Raw genomic sequence first — 15,500 nt, forward strand, 5'->3', positions numbered from 1 at the left:
TGCACATTTTATAAGTTTTGCACCTTAAACCATGCAAATATACTAGTTATATAGTCGTCAGATAAAGGTAGTGGAGTAAAAAGTGCAATATTTTCCTCTGAAAAGTATCTAATCGAGTAACGTAGGCATAAAATGAGTTGACGTTATTAGCTACTTTAACATTAGCAGGTGCCTAAAAAATACTCTAATAAGTACTTCAAATTTGTTCCAGGCTACTTATGAACATGAACTACTTTGTTACTTTCCTCTACCAAAATACACAATTAGAATAAAATATTGCTTACTGTGAAACTCTCAGTTTTTTCACACTAGACGTTATTTTCTTGACTTTTCGTTGTCCCAACGGCCTCGTATCACCACCGTTTCACTTTACCACCACATCGATACGTCACTGCAGGGACAGGAAGTCTCACTGCGCTTAGCAACGGTTGCTAACAACTCAGGCTGCTGTGTGAACCTGAGAGGAGTCACTGGGTTTTAACTTGCAAAACTTTCAGCTGGTGAGATGAAATCCAAATATTAACTGCCCAACTGTAGAAAAGCTTGCATAAGAGCTAGAAGAACTGTAGCTACTGTTTTTTGTTTGTTTGTTTTAGTGTTTTTGTTTGTTTAGCTTGGTGTGTGTCATGGTGGGTAACTTAAAGCTAGTTATTTTGTACCTTTAGTTGATGCCTTGGTTTTAGCTTACTGACTTGTCAACAAGATGGGGTGTATTGATGCCAAATCAGATTTAAATATTTAAGTTTGGTTAAACCTAATGGTCAGAAGATATTGCAATTTCCACTAGTAAGGTACAAAGTCAATATTTTCTGTAAACATCTTAATTTAATTTATATTTTCAGCCCACTAAAGCTCAGTGTGATAATGCCTCGAGGAAGATCTGCCAGAAGTGCCCATTCAGACAGCAGCGAGATGGATATTGATGGCACAGGTAATATTGGTTATGCTGCAATTATTGGTAGGATTAGGTGTTGATGTTCTCTCATTTTTTTTAACAGTAGCAAAGTTTAAATAATGTACATATGATGTTCTTTAAGCAGAATCAGAGATAGCCAAACTGCAGAGACAGTTCAGGATCATGGAAGGAGACCGGCAGGCCTACAACATTCAGGCTCGGGAGCAGATTCGCAAACAACAGTAAATGAGAACTACACCTACATTACATTGTCAACATTGTGTGTGTGCGTTTCTGTTCATCTGACTGGCCGTTTGTGTGTTGTGGATGAAGGCAGGAGATACAGAAGCTGCTGAGGGAGCAAGAGGAGCTGCAGCAAAACCTTGGTGCATGTCAAAGCTTTTCCCGTCAACAGCAAGACAGTGAGGACACCCAGAGTCTTAATGCTCTATTGGAGCAGAGAGACATACTAGAAGAGGAGTTGGAGAAAGAGAAGCAGTGTCAACAAGAACTAAAGAAAGAGGTTAATGAAGTTCTTTGCACTCTCTATGGTACTAATTTTGGTTTCACCTCATGTTTATTGATATTGAAGGTCATGAAACCACAGTTTATGTCTTGTGTCTTCTGTAATGTGGGCAGATCTCAAACATAGAGATGAAGCTGGCAGAGCTGAGAAAAGGGGAGGTCAACACTAGTGACACGCAAAGATCTGAAGTACAGCGGACTCAGAAGGCCATACGCACCTGGGAATACAAACTAGATAGAGTGAGTAACAAAAGATTTATAAATATTATCTTGGTAGATTGTTGAGAGCAGCGTTTTTGTCCAGTTAATAGTACACATTTTCACAAGTCCATATCTTTAGATGGTATTAGAAAATGTTTAAGTTTATGTCAATGTCCTCTTCAGGCCCTGACCCGCTTCAATGAGCAGTTGACCAAAAACAGCCACCTGAGAGAGGAGTTGCAGACTCTTCATATTGAACGTGTCCGTTTCCAGCAACTACACAACAGGCTCGATAAGGTCAGAGTCACACCCATAGATGATTCAGAGTTCAAGGGAAAAAAAAGACTTTTTTTGTTTAACTTTTTTGTTTTAAAACTCTGCAAATGTCTCTGCACCGATTCTTGTGTGTTGTAGGAACTCCGAGAAGTCCGCAAGAAGATCGGGGAAATTATCAATCTGTCTACTGCTGCTTACGATGCCAGGTGACATTTGAGATAGTTGTGTAATGTACAGTAGAACAAATCTGCATGATATGCAACTCATATTTCTAATCTTTTGTGCATAAGGGTGGAGGCTCAGTCCAAGATGACCATGATGAGAGAGAAGGCAGTGAAGGACCTTGCCCAGTATAACGCTGAGATGAAAGAACTGGAAAGGGTTATTGCACATGAGTGTAGCCTGAAAGATTTCATGACCACCAAGTGCAGTGAGAGGTCCAGTCAGGATGACGGCCAGGAGATGGGACACAGACAATGTAAGACACAGCCATTGTAATCTAGCTAACTTGCTGTTTTGACATAATAATAATTATAATTATGACAAAAGTATTAGTGATGCTATCAATGGTGATAATAATACTGACAACTTATTTAATATTCAACCCCACTAATTTTCAGAGCAAGCTATGTGAATGTCCAGGCCCAGTCTCCTACAATATATCCTATGACTACAAACTTAAAGGAAGAACCCCATCCGGTTTACATGTAGTGCAAATGTAAGGTCCACATATGAGATGACTGAGACAATTTAAAAACCTTCTGCAGCCATATTGAGAATTGTTTTAGGGAATTATGTTGTATGTTCTGCTTCTGAACTGAATGTTGGACAATCACAAAAGTACAGATCTTGTTTAATCTGTTTGTCATTCACTATCCGTCTCAATTTGTATATTGGCAAATACAAATAGTATTGACTAGTTTAACTTGCAGTAAGTTAAATGCTCAAATGATACCTCCTGTGTTCTTGGATGTATCACTAACATACATTTTAAAATGTATTTTTTGTATTCCTCCTCAGTCAAGAAAAATATGAACAAATTCTTCTTTACAGTATTACAACAGCCTGCTAAAAGGTTTTTAAATGACTGGGTTTAAAATATGCACATTGCTGAACGCAAAAAGACAAAAACACACATCATCATCATAGCATCATAGCTATTGAATAGCAAATAATAGGCAAAAAAAACCCATTTGTAGCAACATAAACACAGTTCAACTGACCAGCCTAGCTAACAATTATTTAGGATGATACCACAGAAACAGTAAGGCTGAGGCCAGAGTAAATGTTGCATAACCACAGCTTAAATCAATAAAATGTAAAAGTAGAAGAGGAAAAAACATTGTTAACATTGCTATTTCCTTCAAAACCAACTCCAAGAGTGTGGCAGTACAGTCAGTCTTTCCAGTGAGTCCTCGAACACTGTAAGTGATCTTTTTCACAGTGTTTGTTAACTTGTTTAAGCCACTAGTAGAAGCACTGTTGCAAAAGAAAAAAAATATATTGAATTAACTCTGGAACATCTACAGTATAAGACTGTGATACATAGATTTGGCATTGTTGATTAAAGTTTGTCAAATATGGGCAGTTAGACCAAGGAGGAATATGTGAATAATAAACATGGTTATGATGATAACAATGAAAGTGTGGACGATATTGGTGACGGTATCTATTATACAGCCCTGATGACATTGATATGATGGTAGTGTTTCTTTTATGTCGCAGTGTCAGAACTGAGGGAGCAGAGGAGGACAGACTCAGGGGAAGAGTCACTGGACGCTTTGGAGGAGGTGTTTGAGAGGATTCAGACTGTGACAGGGGAGGACAACCTGGACATGCTGGTCACCAGGTTCATCCAGGGTAGGTCTCCCCAATAAATCCTGAGTCTCACAGCCATACACAAAGACAATGCAATACTTTTTGGGGATATACTTTATATACTTTTTCTCTAGCTTTGGAGAGACATTACAGCTACATGAAAGTAAGGTAACATTTTGATCATGAGAATGATCAGTCTCAGGTCTGAGGATTTGAATGTGTCTCACTGGTGTATTTTTTGTTGCACTGTATAGTTGAAGACCGGAACTTTGCACTCTTCAATTTTGTAAATGAGCAAAACAACGAGGCTGAGGCACTGAGGGATCAAATAAGCCAGGTGAGTATGTTTTCTCAAATCCATGGAAACACTCATCTTTAATTTTTTCCTTTATTAACTTTGAAAAAAACATTGCATTCAATGTTCAATTCAAACATTTGCCTATAATCCAACAGTAGAATACACTTAATTCTTTGCTCACAACAGGGAAACAGTAAATGAAGGAGGGGTCATTATATCACTGTGTAGCACTGTGAACGTGCATCAGTGCCACACTTGAAAGCTCTCGATGCAGTTAGCATAGTAGTGAATGTGCTCCTTCATCTCTCCCCTCTCAGTTTCACAGGTTATCAATCTGTGTGATGGAGGCACTGGTATTTTGGTGTGTTGCTGTTTAGCTAATGTTTCATGTGTGTTTCTGTGATAATACTCTGACTAAATGAACTCTGAGCCCATTAGCTTATGTTATGTAACGTAATCTACAGTTTTTGATAAGGTGACCTGGCGGACAGCAGGGCATCAGACAGATGAGATTACAGCCCAGGCGTTGATTTCATCATGGCAGAGATTGCTTCATTCATAATTATGATGCTTTATTTTCTAATGATCAAATTAGTTGTTTAAAGTTTTTCTAAAAGTTTCTGATAGCCATGAAATGTATGCCTTTTGTTTTATAGCTAAGGGTTAATGTATAGTCTAATGCAGAATTAATAATCAGAGGAGGTTTGTAAACATTTCATTTGAATACGTGATATTCCCATAATATTAGGTATTAGTAGCAATGTCAATCATTGTCAAGCAGCCTCCAGATCAAAATAAAAGGAAGAGTGAAGGAATGAAGACTACAGATTTTGTTACCAATATTTATTTATCCTAAGTTCAGTATTTTCAAGGGACACTTTGCTTGCAACTATTTTTTAATTTGCCAGGGTTAGCATTTTAATTTGATTCGCCATGAGCCCTGTGAAGTATGCCTATAATCATCTTTGGATACTATTTGGAGACCAACAGCACATTTGGAAACATTTCGATCAGTCAGTATTCTCTGAAGTGTGTTCTTTCATTTGGTAGAGGCATTTCTTCATTAAAGGTCATACGATGTAGACATGTTGCCATAGGCTTTAATAGAACTGGCACCCAAGTCTGGCACCAAGCAGATCTAAGACCGTTGATATTATGACGTAATGAAACTTCCTTCTTTTATAGTTTCCTTGGTTCACAAAGATTACAAGCAACCAACATTAAGAACTTCAAAGGCCAGGGTCATATAACCCTTACTATTATTAAATTAATGGGAATTAAATGAAAGCTAAGGAGATAGAGGTGATTTTTAATTTTGCAGTTAGAAGAAATGTAATATTCAATGTGAAGAAGGTTTGTTAGCTCATGTCTTTTATATGTTTTCACTGAACACAAATTTGTGAATAAACAGATCCAAGGAGAGATGGAGCAGTTTCATGTGGAAGGTTTGCAACAGGAGCGAGATCATCGCTCTTTGCTGAGAGACATTGATGAGCGACAAAACAAAACCAAGTCCCAAGCTGAGGACTATGAAAACCAAGCCAGCATCATAAGCAAAGTCCTGGACCAGATTAAAACAGGTTTTGGGTGTAACTTTTTTTTTTCTTAAATACATTCAGATGCAGTTTGGTAAACAAAAAAATGCAGACAGTTTGAAGTAGTCCTGACTGTTTGTTTCTCCCTTCTCTCAGGAGTGAACAGCATCTTCTCTAAGATGGAGTGTGACCGTTCAGTGATAGAGGATATGCTAGGCTCCTCTTCAGGGATCAGTGAGAACAACATCATGTCCTATCTGGGTCTGGTGGAACAGAAGACCAATGAGCTGCTCACCATACAAGCTTTCCTCAATTCTAAAGTAACTTGTCAACCTGTGGCTCTGCCCTGCCCTCTCTGACATACTGTGTATGCAGTACTTTCACTTCTGATCGATAATATAATGTCTATCTGTCTATCTAACTATTACAGGATCTGGAAAAGGACTACAACCCAAAAGATCTGGCCAAATTCCTTCTGGGTCAAAATCCAGAAATGCTTCAGGAGAATATTAGCATCCAACCTGCAGTCAATAGGTCAGCCTTTTATCTGCTAATTTTGATTTGACATTTTTGATTAAACCTAAACATTTAAACACATGGGGTTGATGAGTGTGTCTCTGTGTTTGGATCTCTCAGTGTGGAGTATGACGCAGAAGAGTCTCCTGTCACTGATGAAGAAGAACGTCCACTTTCACAGGGGGAACTTCGCAAAAAAATTATGAAAGGGGTCAGTGTAAGAAAAAGAAAAGGTGGCTATTTGTACAGTTTTTTTTTTAGTGTGCTACACTTCAACCGATTTTCTTCATATGATTTATAGGTTCTGTTAAAAGAGAGTTCAGTCCGGCAGGCGGCAAACAAAGCATCAAAGACCAGTCAGCAGTTCGGCAGCAGGCAGCTCTCCCTGGAAGAGGCAGCAATCTAACACATTGATCCGATCAGCGAAGTAAAGTGGAAATATTAAACATTGGATCCTCGTCGGCTGCCATCATCTGCAAATGAAGGGCCTGCTTTCAGTGTTAACTGTCATAAAGATCAATGGAGGCCATGACTGCTGATGGAAACAACTTGACTGGCCAGCCTGAAATGTTGCATCTTGCACGCAAATATTTAAAGCTCAATTATGTTTTGTGTATATTACCTTTTATGATGAATCATTGGCCTGGTCTCTTATAATCCTGGTGTGATTTGTTTAGTGGGAACTAATTAGGTTTGGGGCTATAATGATGCCTTTTCAGACTCTGGTAACCAGCTGTCCTTTTGATGTGTGACTAGCCATCTGGTTTTGACTATACAATCTGGTTTTAGTACAGCCCACCCTCACTGGCAGCGTTTCATTACATGATACTTGCTGCTATGCTCAAACGAAAAGGTTGGGGGCAGCAGAACCTTTTGTAATTCTAATTGACATGCTGAGACCTTGGTTCTCTGTTTCCAAAAAGGAGGTGAGGAGCTTTTGGCGCTTCACTATAAGCACTGAATATGAACACACAGTGTCAATATTTAAATAAACTGTCCTCTATGACCTTTCCATTATATCAGTTCTCTATAATCCTCATGCACACCACAAATCAGTACTCTTTCAGACATCAGTTTATGCTCACTGCTTATATTATTTTCATGTCTACCAGTAATATCAGGGTCATCTGTATCCTTTTTGTAAAACAGTCATTGTGGTTTGTAGTGCACGAGGATGAAAAAAAACTTTACTTTGATGTTCAGGAGTTTCAAATGTCATCTTATCCAAACATCCTGGAGTGAGTCTGTGTTGGGGCAAAAATGGCATTCACTGCTGCAGAGAGCAACTTCCTCTTTTCAAAAGAGAAAATCAGGATGGGACACTTATTTTAAGAAACATATATTTTTACTACTACAGTTCAGTGAAAACAATTAACAAAGCATGTTACTATATTTAGGTTTTAAAGGTCACACTGATGCCATCATACTTTTTTTTTTTCTCATGGGCTGTACAAAAAAAGGGGGGTGATTTAACAGAAGCTTACAGTGTACCTGACTAAACACGAAAGAGACACAATTAGGTCATTATGTTAATTATTCAGCTTGATTTTTAAAGGTTTTTTTTCCAATGAGGTTTCAACAGCAGCGATTTCGGGAAGTGAAACTGCTACTCTGTAAACATTTATGACTGATCCACCAATGACTTGGTTTGCCCAAGATAATCCCCCTTAGTCTCAACTGTGTGGCTATGAAAACAGATTATCAGAGATAAAAGGGCGCTGTGGAAAAGCAGAGGGGTGGCGGTGGTGGGAGATGAGATGGAGGAGGCTGCTTTCTTTGAAATTCTACTCTCACTTAGCCCCCTCCACTCCCAACAAATTCTCTGTGCACACGGCTCTCTGCATTGCCATAGAAACCTTCCTTTTAATCACAACAGAAACCTCATTTCCTGCTCCTGACAAAGAGTCCTCATTGCCTGTAGAGACCGCCTGCACCACCATTTCCAAGGCCCACCTCCAAGGCTGTACCTACCAGCAGCAGCAGCCACCCCAGCCGGTCCTTTTTACCCCTCCTCTCCATATAAGCACATTTTCCACCTTTTCTCTTCCTCTTGCTGAACAGTCTTCCCATTTGCTGCACAAGTTCTATTTGGCACCTCATCATCTCTTGTCCTTCTAGTCCTCTGGTTATGTAGGATTCTTCTGTAAACGCTGTGGACTTGTATGTAGTTTAACTCATCTGAATTAAAAGTAGTAATCTAAGCAGTTTCATGGAAATGCCGCATTTATAGTGGTACAACTACACACCAAACAACACGTCTCAAACATGCAAGCACAGGTAGTGTTTATAAGCACTCTTATCTGAGCACTGCATGCTTATCTGTGGCCTATTCATCTGTACCTTGTCAAACTGTTACACCTTATCAACGGCAACAACCCATGTCCTGTTACGCCAATCATAGTGTTTCTCTCATTTCCACTCATTACTCTGAAATCTAATGCTGGAGTCCACTTTGTTCAAAGCAACTACACTTCTGTTTGAATCCATCATGCAGTTTTGTTAAAGCTTTTTTATTTCAGCTTACTCCTCACTTTCAACAAAGTTTTCAGTAAAACGGCTTCCTGTCCCCGCTCTTGTTCTGCTTTGGGAACAAACTGTGTTAACACTTATAAAATGCATTGTTCCCTTTATCTCAAACAACCCTTTATCTCTTTACTAGCTGCACTCAGAAAATACCCCTGTCCTCTGTCTCCCTCTCTGTCCTCTCTCTCTCTTGTTTATTTGGGAATTTTGCCAGGTATTTCCCCAGTCAGTCTGCGTACACCCACAACGCTCCCTCCCCTTGAAGTACGCCCCACCCCCCACCCCCCTCCCCAACACTCACACCCTCCCACCCACATCCCACCCTCCCATGAATGTTGCTAAGCAACCACCCACCATGAGAGCCGGTGCATTTTCCAGCCAATCATATTACTGAACATATTTTTCGAACAGTGCAGAGGAAGGAAAGAGGATATCTTTTTATATTTATATATATATATATATATGTGTCAAGCCCTTCTTCATTTATGAGGTTTATAGCTTGCAAATAATTGCAGCATTTTCATCGTATTTCACATGCATGCTTTGGAGAAGTGAGCTTTTGATCATTCTATGTCAGATAACCCCCCCCCCCCCCCCCCAACCTCCCCTCCGCATGTGCTAACAGTCAACCACTGGATGGCAGCACGATCAGTTTCACTGTTACCACACAGGCTGCAAGAATTTTTTACTGCTGTTGCTAAGCAATCCTGACTCTCATGTGTTACCTGTGAAACATTTGTGATTTTTACAGATGTCCCTGACACCATTTTGTCTTTGTTTTCACCATTTTGAAATTCACCCTACTCCATATCGAAAGAAAAACTAGATACTGGTTTCACTATGAGACCTATTTGCATCTGAAACATGAACCTACTAAACCGAGATTTCTGTACATGTCAGACCTCTGCAAACACAAATCCTGTATATTTCTGCTTGCAAGAAGAATGAGATACTCGCTGTGTTTCGCGCGCCAGGTTTGGGTTAAATATTAGCCTTAAACCGCTTCAGTTGACTTCATCTCATCATGCAGTAGACAGGAAATGTGCTCTTGAGTGATTAGGCCAGCAGCTCTTGTCTTCCACTTTACCAGCAGTGGAAAGGTCCATGTGCTCTCTGGGTGGATGTGTTGTGCAGCTTCTTGTTTTCTTTGTGTACAAACCTCTGAGACGTTAGCACTGAATGCTTAGATGTTTCACAGTCATCATCCAGCTGATGAGGTTCCATGTATTATTATTTTTTTGTTTTATTTTCTCTTTTACACTCTCCAGGTCCCTGTGCCCCCCCCCCCCCCCCCGGTCCCCTTGTGTGAGAGTCCCCCATCTCAGCTTTGGTTGCTGTGCAGATGGCTCTTTGTTGGTGCTTCACAATGGGTCTAAGGTCAGTATGCCTCATGCCATCAACACGCTCAAAGTTCTCCAGTCCAGCTGCCTCATGGTTCTATTTGTAGTTTATCTAAAATGATCCCCTATCAAGCATCAAAGCTGCGCATGTGTACATGGTTATATTATGGTCTTGAATTAAGAGGAAGTTATAAAACCACAGATGCAGCGTTGAGAGTCTGAACCTCTCAGGCACGTTAACAGATATCATCTTGCTTTCCATATCTCTGCCACACCTAGGAGGCCTACATGTGGCCTCCTTTGTAATCACCAAAGCGTTTGCCGCAATTCTTGATTTCTAAGATGTTTCCGTCCTAGGCATGCATTGGAGCATGTTATATCTCTGAAACAAACCAGACACCAGAATATCAGATCAGCCAGAGAAATAGAAATGCAAATCTACCATCTGCTCTGTGATCCCAAACCAATCCCTGTACATCATTGAGGAGCTATGTATTAAAAATCATTCACAGGGTTATAAGATACTCACAAGATTGTAAACAAAGGACAGGTTGGTCAAGCTCGAGAAAGCTCTGTGTGAATGACACCTTTAAAAAACACATCTTACTTGCTAATATGGCAGTTATCCATATCAGGGAGAGACTGCATATCTTAATTTTCAACATCTTCAATACAAGGTTCATAGTTCTTGTGACAATATACAAAAATTGTTCTTATGATCTTGTCTGTGTGATCAAGACAGAAACAAAGAAAGATGTTTGGTTTCGTTTTGGTGTGAAACTGTTTGATGTGTCAGTGAGCAAAGTAAAAACTGCTGGGCACTACAAGCTTGCACAGCAGAGGGCCACGAGGTCTTCAGACCAGTCTGCAGCAGGTAGAGTGAGAGGCGGGAAACTGGAAGGAGGAGGAGCAATTCTTGTGAAGCAGTAGGAATTACTGGAAATTTCCACTTTTCTCTGGCAAGTCAGTTGCAGGGGTGGAGCTAAGAGGCGAAATAAATAAGGTAGTACAGCTGAAGCTTAACTCAAGCAGTACAGAAAAAGAAAGCCATTTGCTACACTTTCAAGTGTTCATATTGTTGGATTTTAGGGTTGTAAACCTAAAAGAAATGATTGCACTAATTAGGAGAAAAATGAATTAAGATTATATTAAATATCAGAGGGTTATCAGCTGTTTTAACTTTAACAGTAATTAATTGCAATGTATAACACCATAGCACAATATGCATGGATTTTTCACCTATATTCATCTGGTCACACACCAGTGTTTCCATTATCTATAGTTGTGTTTGTTCAGTTTTTATTATCAGTACATGTCTACAGTGTAAGAAAATATGCAAACATGTGTTGCTGCCTCTTCTCTGACAAAATCAGCTGTGACTAATTCTTGTATGTTTTAAGTTTTGATCATTTTCAGACTAGAAACGAGCAGGAAATCTTCACATAGCAAACAGAGACATTAGCCTTAGTCAGATTCTGATGAATTTATGTGGGTGTGAAATAATCAGATCAACCAGCTTGAATAAACCAATAAACCACAAGTCATAACATTACCAAAAGTACAATACATGGAGGATCTAAAGACATTGTAAGTAAAGTGTACGATTAATAAGATGAAATTTAAAGGATCCCCCTGAGAAGATGGTCGTGTAGCAGTAGAAATAAAAGTAAAAATTAATCTTAAAATAATAGAATGTACATAGGAATATATTGATTTCAGTGTTTTTGAGTTGTATGCATAAGCTCCTTATCTAGACTTCTGGGAATTGACATATCTAAATTGTTTCATTTGTCAAGTATAAATACAGTGTGTGACTCTTGGCTTCTGTAACACAAATACATAATACATTCACATGATGTCTATCATCTATCCACCCATTCATTTTCTAGCTCGGTTTTGGAGTCAGTGTCACTGTGGCAACATAACCAGTGGAGTAGCCCAGGTGCTCTTTTCCCCAGCAGTTTCCTCTAACACCTCCACCAAGCGTCCCCATGCCAGCTGGGAGTTGTAGTCCCTGTAGTATGTCCTGGGTCTGCTCTGAGGTCTCTTACCTGCAGAGAGAAGCCCCCATGGGCGTACTGGTGTGGAGTTTTTCCAAGATTTCAGCCACTTGTGTTCACAGTATCATCATTTGTGTCTCTAACTAGGGTCAGATTAAAGATAAACAGCCAAGAAGCAAACTTCAAAATGGTCCATTACAATGGGCACATTACTGCAGTTGATGTATTTTACCGCCAGTCATCTCACAACCATGTTTGCCGTCATTCATTAATAATGAGATAAAATATCTGATCTCCTCTCCATACAGTAGTTGCTCTGCTAAATATGACACCTTTTCCTGCAGAGTTTCTTGGTGTCAATTGACAATAATCCTCATCCCAGTTACTCCACAGCCAGTAGTGATAGACCGTTTTCACAGCAGACATTTTGACTTGTCTCTGCAGGAAAAGCGCAGGTGTAACCAATAACATTAACAATGGCTCTGTTGCATTTATATGTCTCAGTAAGGCAAGACAGTGAGCCAGCTTGCACAATACAAGGGCCCTGAGACCTACACACATAAATGGAGTGCACCCATGATTCATGTTATTAATTACAGCTGTGCTTTTTCTGGCATAACATGTTAAAATCTCTGCCATAGAAAAGGTTAATTGGCTCCACTGCGTATCAGGAATTGAGCCAGAAACAGTTTCATATCCAAAGATTAACAACAACATTCTCCAGACTTTGGCTGCACCTTGATATTCTGTCCATAATTTTCACAAACAAGGAAGGAGACAACACACATCCTTTAATAAATCCAACACCCAATTTCAACCAGCTTGAGTCAATGGTAAACACTTCTTTAAATCTGTGTACTGAGACCAAATGTCTTGCAACATTTGAAAAATAAGCACTGGCATTTTCCAAATCCTCAAAGCACCTAATCCATGCAACATTGAAGAAGCATGTCAACCACAACAGCCCAACAATTATCCAGAGCCTTAAGGATGTCAGGATCTCTTGGCACCATGTCACAGAGGAGCTTTGGTTTACACTATGTGTGTTCCTAAAAAAGCAGATACAGTTTTTCATATTACTATTTAATACTGCATACAAATTGATTTTCTGTTTTTACTGTTTTGTTGATTATATTTATTCACATGTATTGTAAAAAATTCTCAATAGACACACACCTATGTACTGCTACTGTTTATTGCTTACAAATTTCTTATATACACACACACACACACACACACACACACACACACACACACACACACACACATACATATATATATATATATATATATATATATATATATACAATAAGTTAATGACATTAAAAATAATAAATTAAGGTGAAACCTCTTGCATGTCCATAAAGACCTTTCAGAGCCATATTGATACAAATGCATTGTAGTGTCATTAAGAATACATCTACAGAATAATTTTTGCGTAACTGCATTAGTTTACAGAAAAGCTCTTAAATGGGTAAAAGTACTATGACTATCACCAGTCTAGTAGTTTCTTCCCTGCAATTATGATTTAAAAATACATTATGAACCTCTGGAGGTTATGTGTCAGCACTTTTAGTGTACATGTTCTCATTATCACCAACAATAATAGGACTAACTTGAGTTAATTAGAGATAAATAATGTAAGCACACATTCTACCTCGCTGTGCATTTGACTGAAGAGTCCCAGTGAGAAGTCAACTATATGTTGTCCCTCTATACTGCAGAACTTGCTTGAGAACCAGAGAAAGCCAGCCAGACCGTGCAGGACACTGCTGTTCAAAACAAAAGAGCTCAGCTTGCACCCACCAATTCCTCCAATTATCAGGACCCTTCCCCCGCCTAATCCTGACCTCTGCTCTTTGATGGGCCCCACTTTGCTCTACCCCGGAGCACTGACATTCCACAAGTCAGGTCAGTCCTTTGTCCCCAAGAAATTGAGGTGAAATAAAGGTGCTATACTTCCCATCCTATATCCGATATCCTTTAACCTGTTAGCACAGTGGAGAACAGTTTGATACTCAAAAAGATGTCTCCCCCGGCCATAGAAACTGATGCAAAATATTTCATTTACTTTCAAACATGTGTCACTGTGAACACAAAGAGGCTTTTCTTTTGTACAGTTTTCCTGTCTGTGGTCCCATAATTTTTTAATGGCATAAAAAATTTCCATTTCCTACTTGTGGAAAGAGTGGTAAACACTCTAGTTTTTGGTGCATAAGGAATTCATAAAAAATACAACATGAATTGTATCTCTTCTTCTTTGACTGTCCTGCTTACTACCACACTTTGGTTCACCTATACTTTACCTGCGGCATGAACAGGCTGCCCGTTTCTCAAAAGATCTGTGGCACATGGAAACATGTTGAGGTAAGCAAATAAGAAAAAAAAAAAAAAAAAGACAGGAAATTATCTCACAGACACTCCCCCTCTTTCTGATTGCTCCCATTTTCCATTTACAGAAAAAAGAGTGAGTAATGCCTTCTACTGCTTTTTAGTGTACTTCACTATTCCTCCCATGGATATACTGTAGGTTCTGTACACAGCAAGGCCATTAGATTGAGGATGTCTGCTTCAGTTCAGACCGTATTCACGTGGTCTTCATTTCCCACATAAAACGGAAGCACTTGCAATGCCAAGATGAGTCTTTGACAACACGTGCAGTGACATGATAAATGACTTTCATTTGCTGCTTAATGTCTATATTGTATTACTGTTCAACCACACTATGTAAAGCTGATGAGTCAATGTGATCATCTGACCTTTTCTTTATTGTTAATTATGACTTTTTTTTGTCATTCACATGATCTATCAGAGACTCTGGTATATAAAATTAAAGTAATAAATGTTTTAATATATCTTTGTTATAGTTACCAGGTAATAGGTCATATTAGAACAGAGCGGACTTAAATGAAAAAACATCCTTATATGAAATGGAAAATAAATCTCAAAGTAACCAGCTACTACACTGGGACACAAGCCTTTGATCTCTGCATGTAATTACAGTCTTCATAATTATATTTCTGAATGTGATGTGAATGACTAAACAGGGCCTGGAGGCTTCTTCAAAATCAGTGGCTTGAATAGTGGCATGGCAGGGAGAAGATAACTGAGGCGGTTAGGATTAGGTCCTATGAGGCCCTAAAATTAGAGGCTGAAGAAATACTTGTGTCAAGATATCCTGCTTTGGTGTGTTGGGACAAGTTCAGGGTAAAACATGAGTAAGACTGTCTAGAAAAATATTTGAAATCCAGAGCACATGGCACACATGCAAATATGTAATGTAAATTGGAGTTAAGTGGAAATTACACTGTTACTCTAACCGCTATCTGATAACTTCATAACACAAACATTTTATGAAAATGAATGATAGTTATGTGTGGTTGGAAACAATGGCAGGCGTGGCAAATAAGGTTGATCTAGGTCAAAAGATTTTGTTGAAACTTAAGGAATTCACTTGTAGGCCACAAAATGTAGATTTGATCTGCGATAACAAAAACATGTTTTTTCTCCTTTGTAACTGACAGTGAGGCTCTGTCCAGATGCAGGCCTAAATTACTGAGTGCAGGGCCCACA

General features: G+C 39.1%; 1 protein-coding gene across 2 annotated transcripts; it reads left to right on the forward strand.

Moving 5' to 3' along the window:
* Positions 1 to 289: 289 nt before the first annotated feature.
* On the forward strand, positions 290 to 7,081 carry odad1 (outer dynein arm docking complex subunit 1). 2 transcript variants are annotated; one of them, XM_044348476.1, is made up of 15 exons: positions 290 to 500; positions 843 to 931; positions 1,038 to 1,137; positions 1,229 to 1,418; positions 1,535 to 1,660; positions 1,805 to 1,918; positions 2,036 to 2,103; positions 2,188 to 2,375; positions 3,623 to 3,757; positions 3,970 to 4,052; positions 5,425 to 5,593; positions 5,705 to 5,868; positions 5,979 to 6,082; positions 6,185 to 6,275; positions 6,366 to 7,081. In XM_044348476.1, the coding sequence occupies exons 2-15, from the start codon at positions 865 to 867 to the stop codon at positions 6,468 to 6,470; spliced, it is 1,704 nt and encodes a 567-aa protein (XP_044204411.1). In that variant the 5' UTR covers positions 290 to 500; positions 843 to 864; the 3' UTR covers positions 6,471 to 7,081. The 2 variants fall into 2 exon arrangements, with proteins under 2 accessions (XP_044204411.1, XP_044204412.1); XM_044348477.1 differs by having other exon boundaries at positions 1,041 to 1,137.
* Positions 7,082 to 15,500: the final 8,419 nt, after the last annotated feature.

This window comes from Thunnus albacares, chromosome 4 (genome assembly GCF_914725855.1).
Source record: "Thunnus albacares chromosome 4, fThuAlb1.1, whole genome shotgun sequence".
Lineage (NCBI taxonomy): Eukaryota > Metazoa > Chordata > Actinopteri > Scombriformes > Scombridae > Thunnus > Thunnus albacares.

What these genes read in the sequence shown, in the direction of transcription:
- odad1 (XM_044348476.1), top strand. Translation starts at nt 865, where the DNA reads ATGCCTCGAGGAAGATCTGCCAGAAGTGCCCATTCAGACAGCAGCGAG. An exon ending in GGGAATACAAACTAGATAGA is followed by an intron (nt 1,661 to 1,804) that starts GTGAGTAACAAA and finishes TGTCCTCTTCAG; the next exon opens with GCCCTGACCCGCTTCAATGA. An exon ending in GCAAAAAAATTATGAAAGGG is followed by an intron (nt 6,276 to 6,365) that starts GTCAGTGTAAGA and finishes TATGATTTATAG; the next exon opens with GTTCTGTTAAAAGAGAGTTC.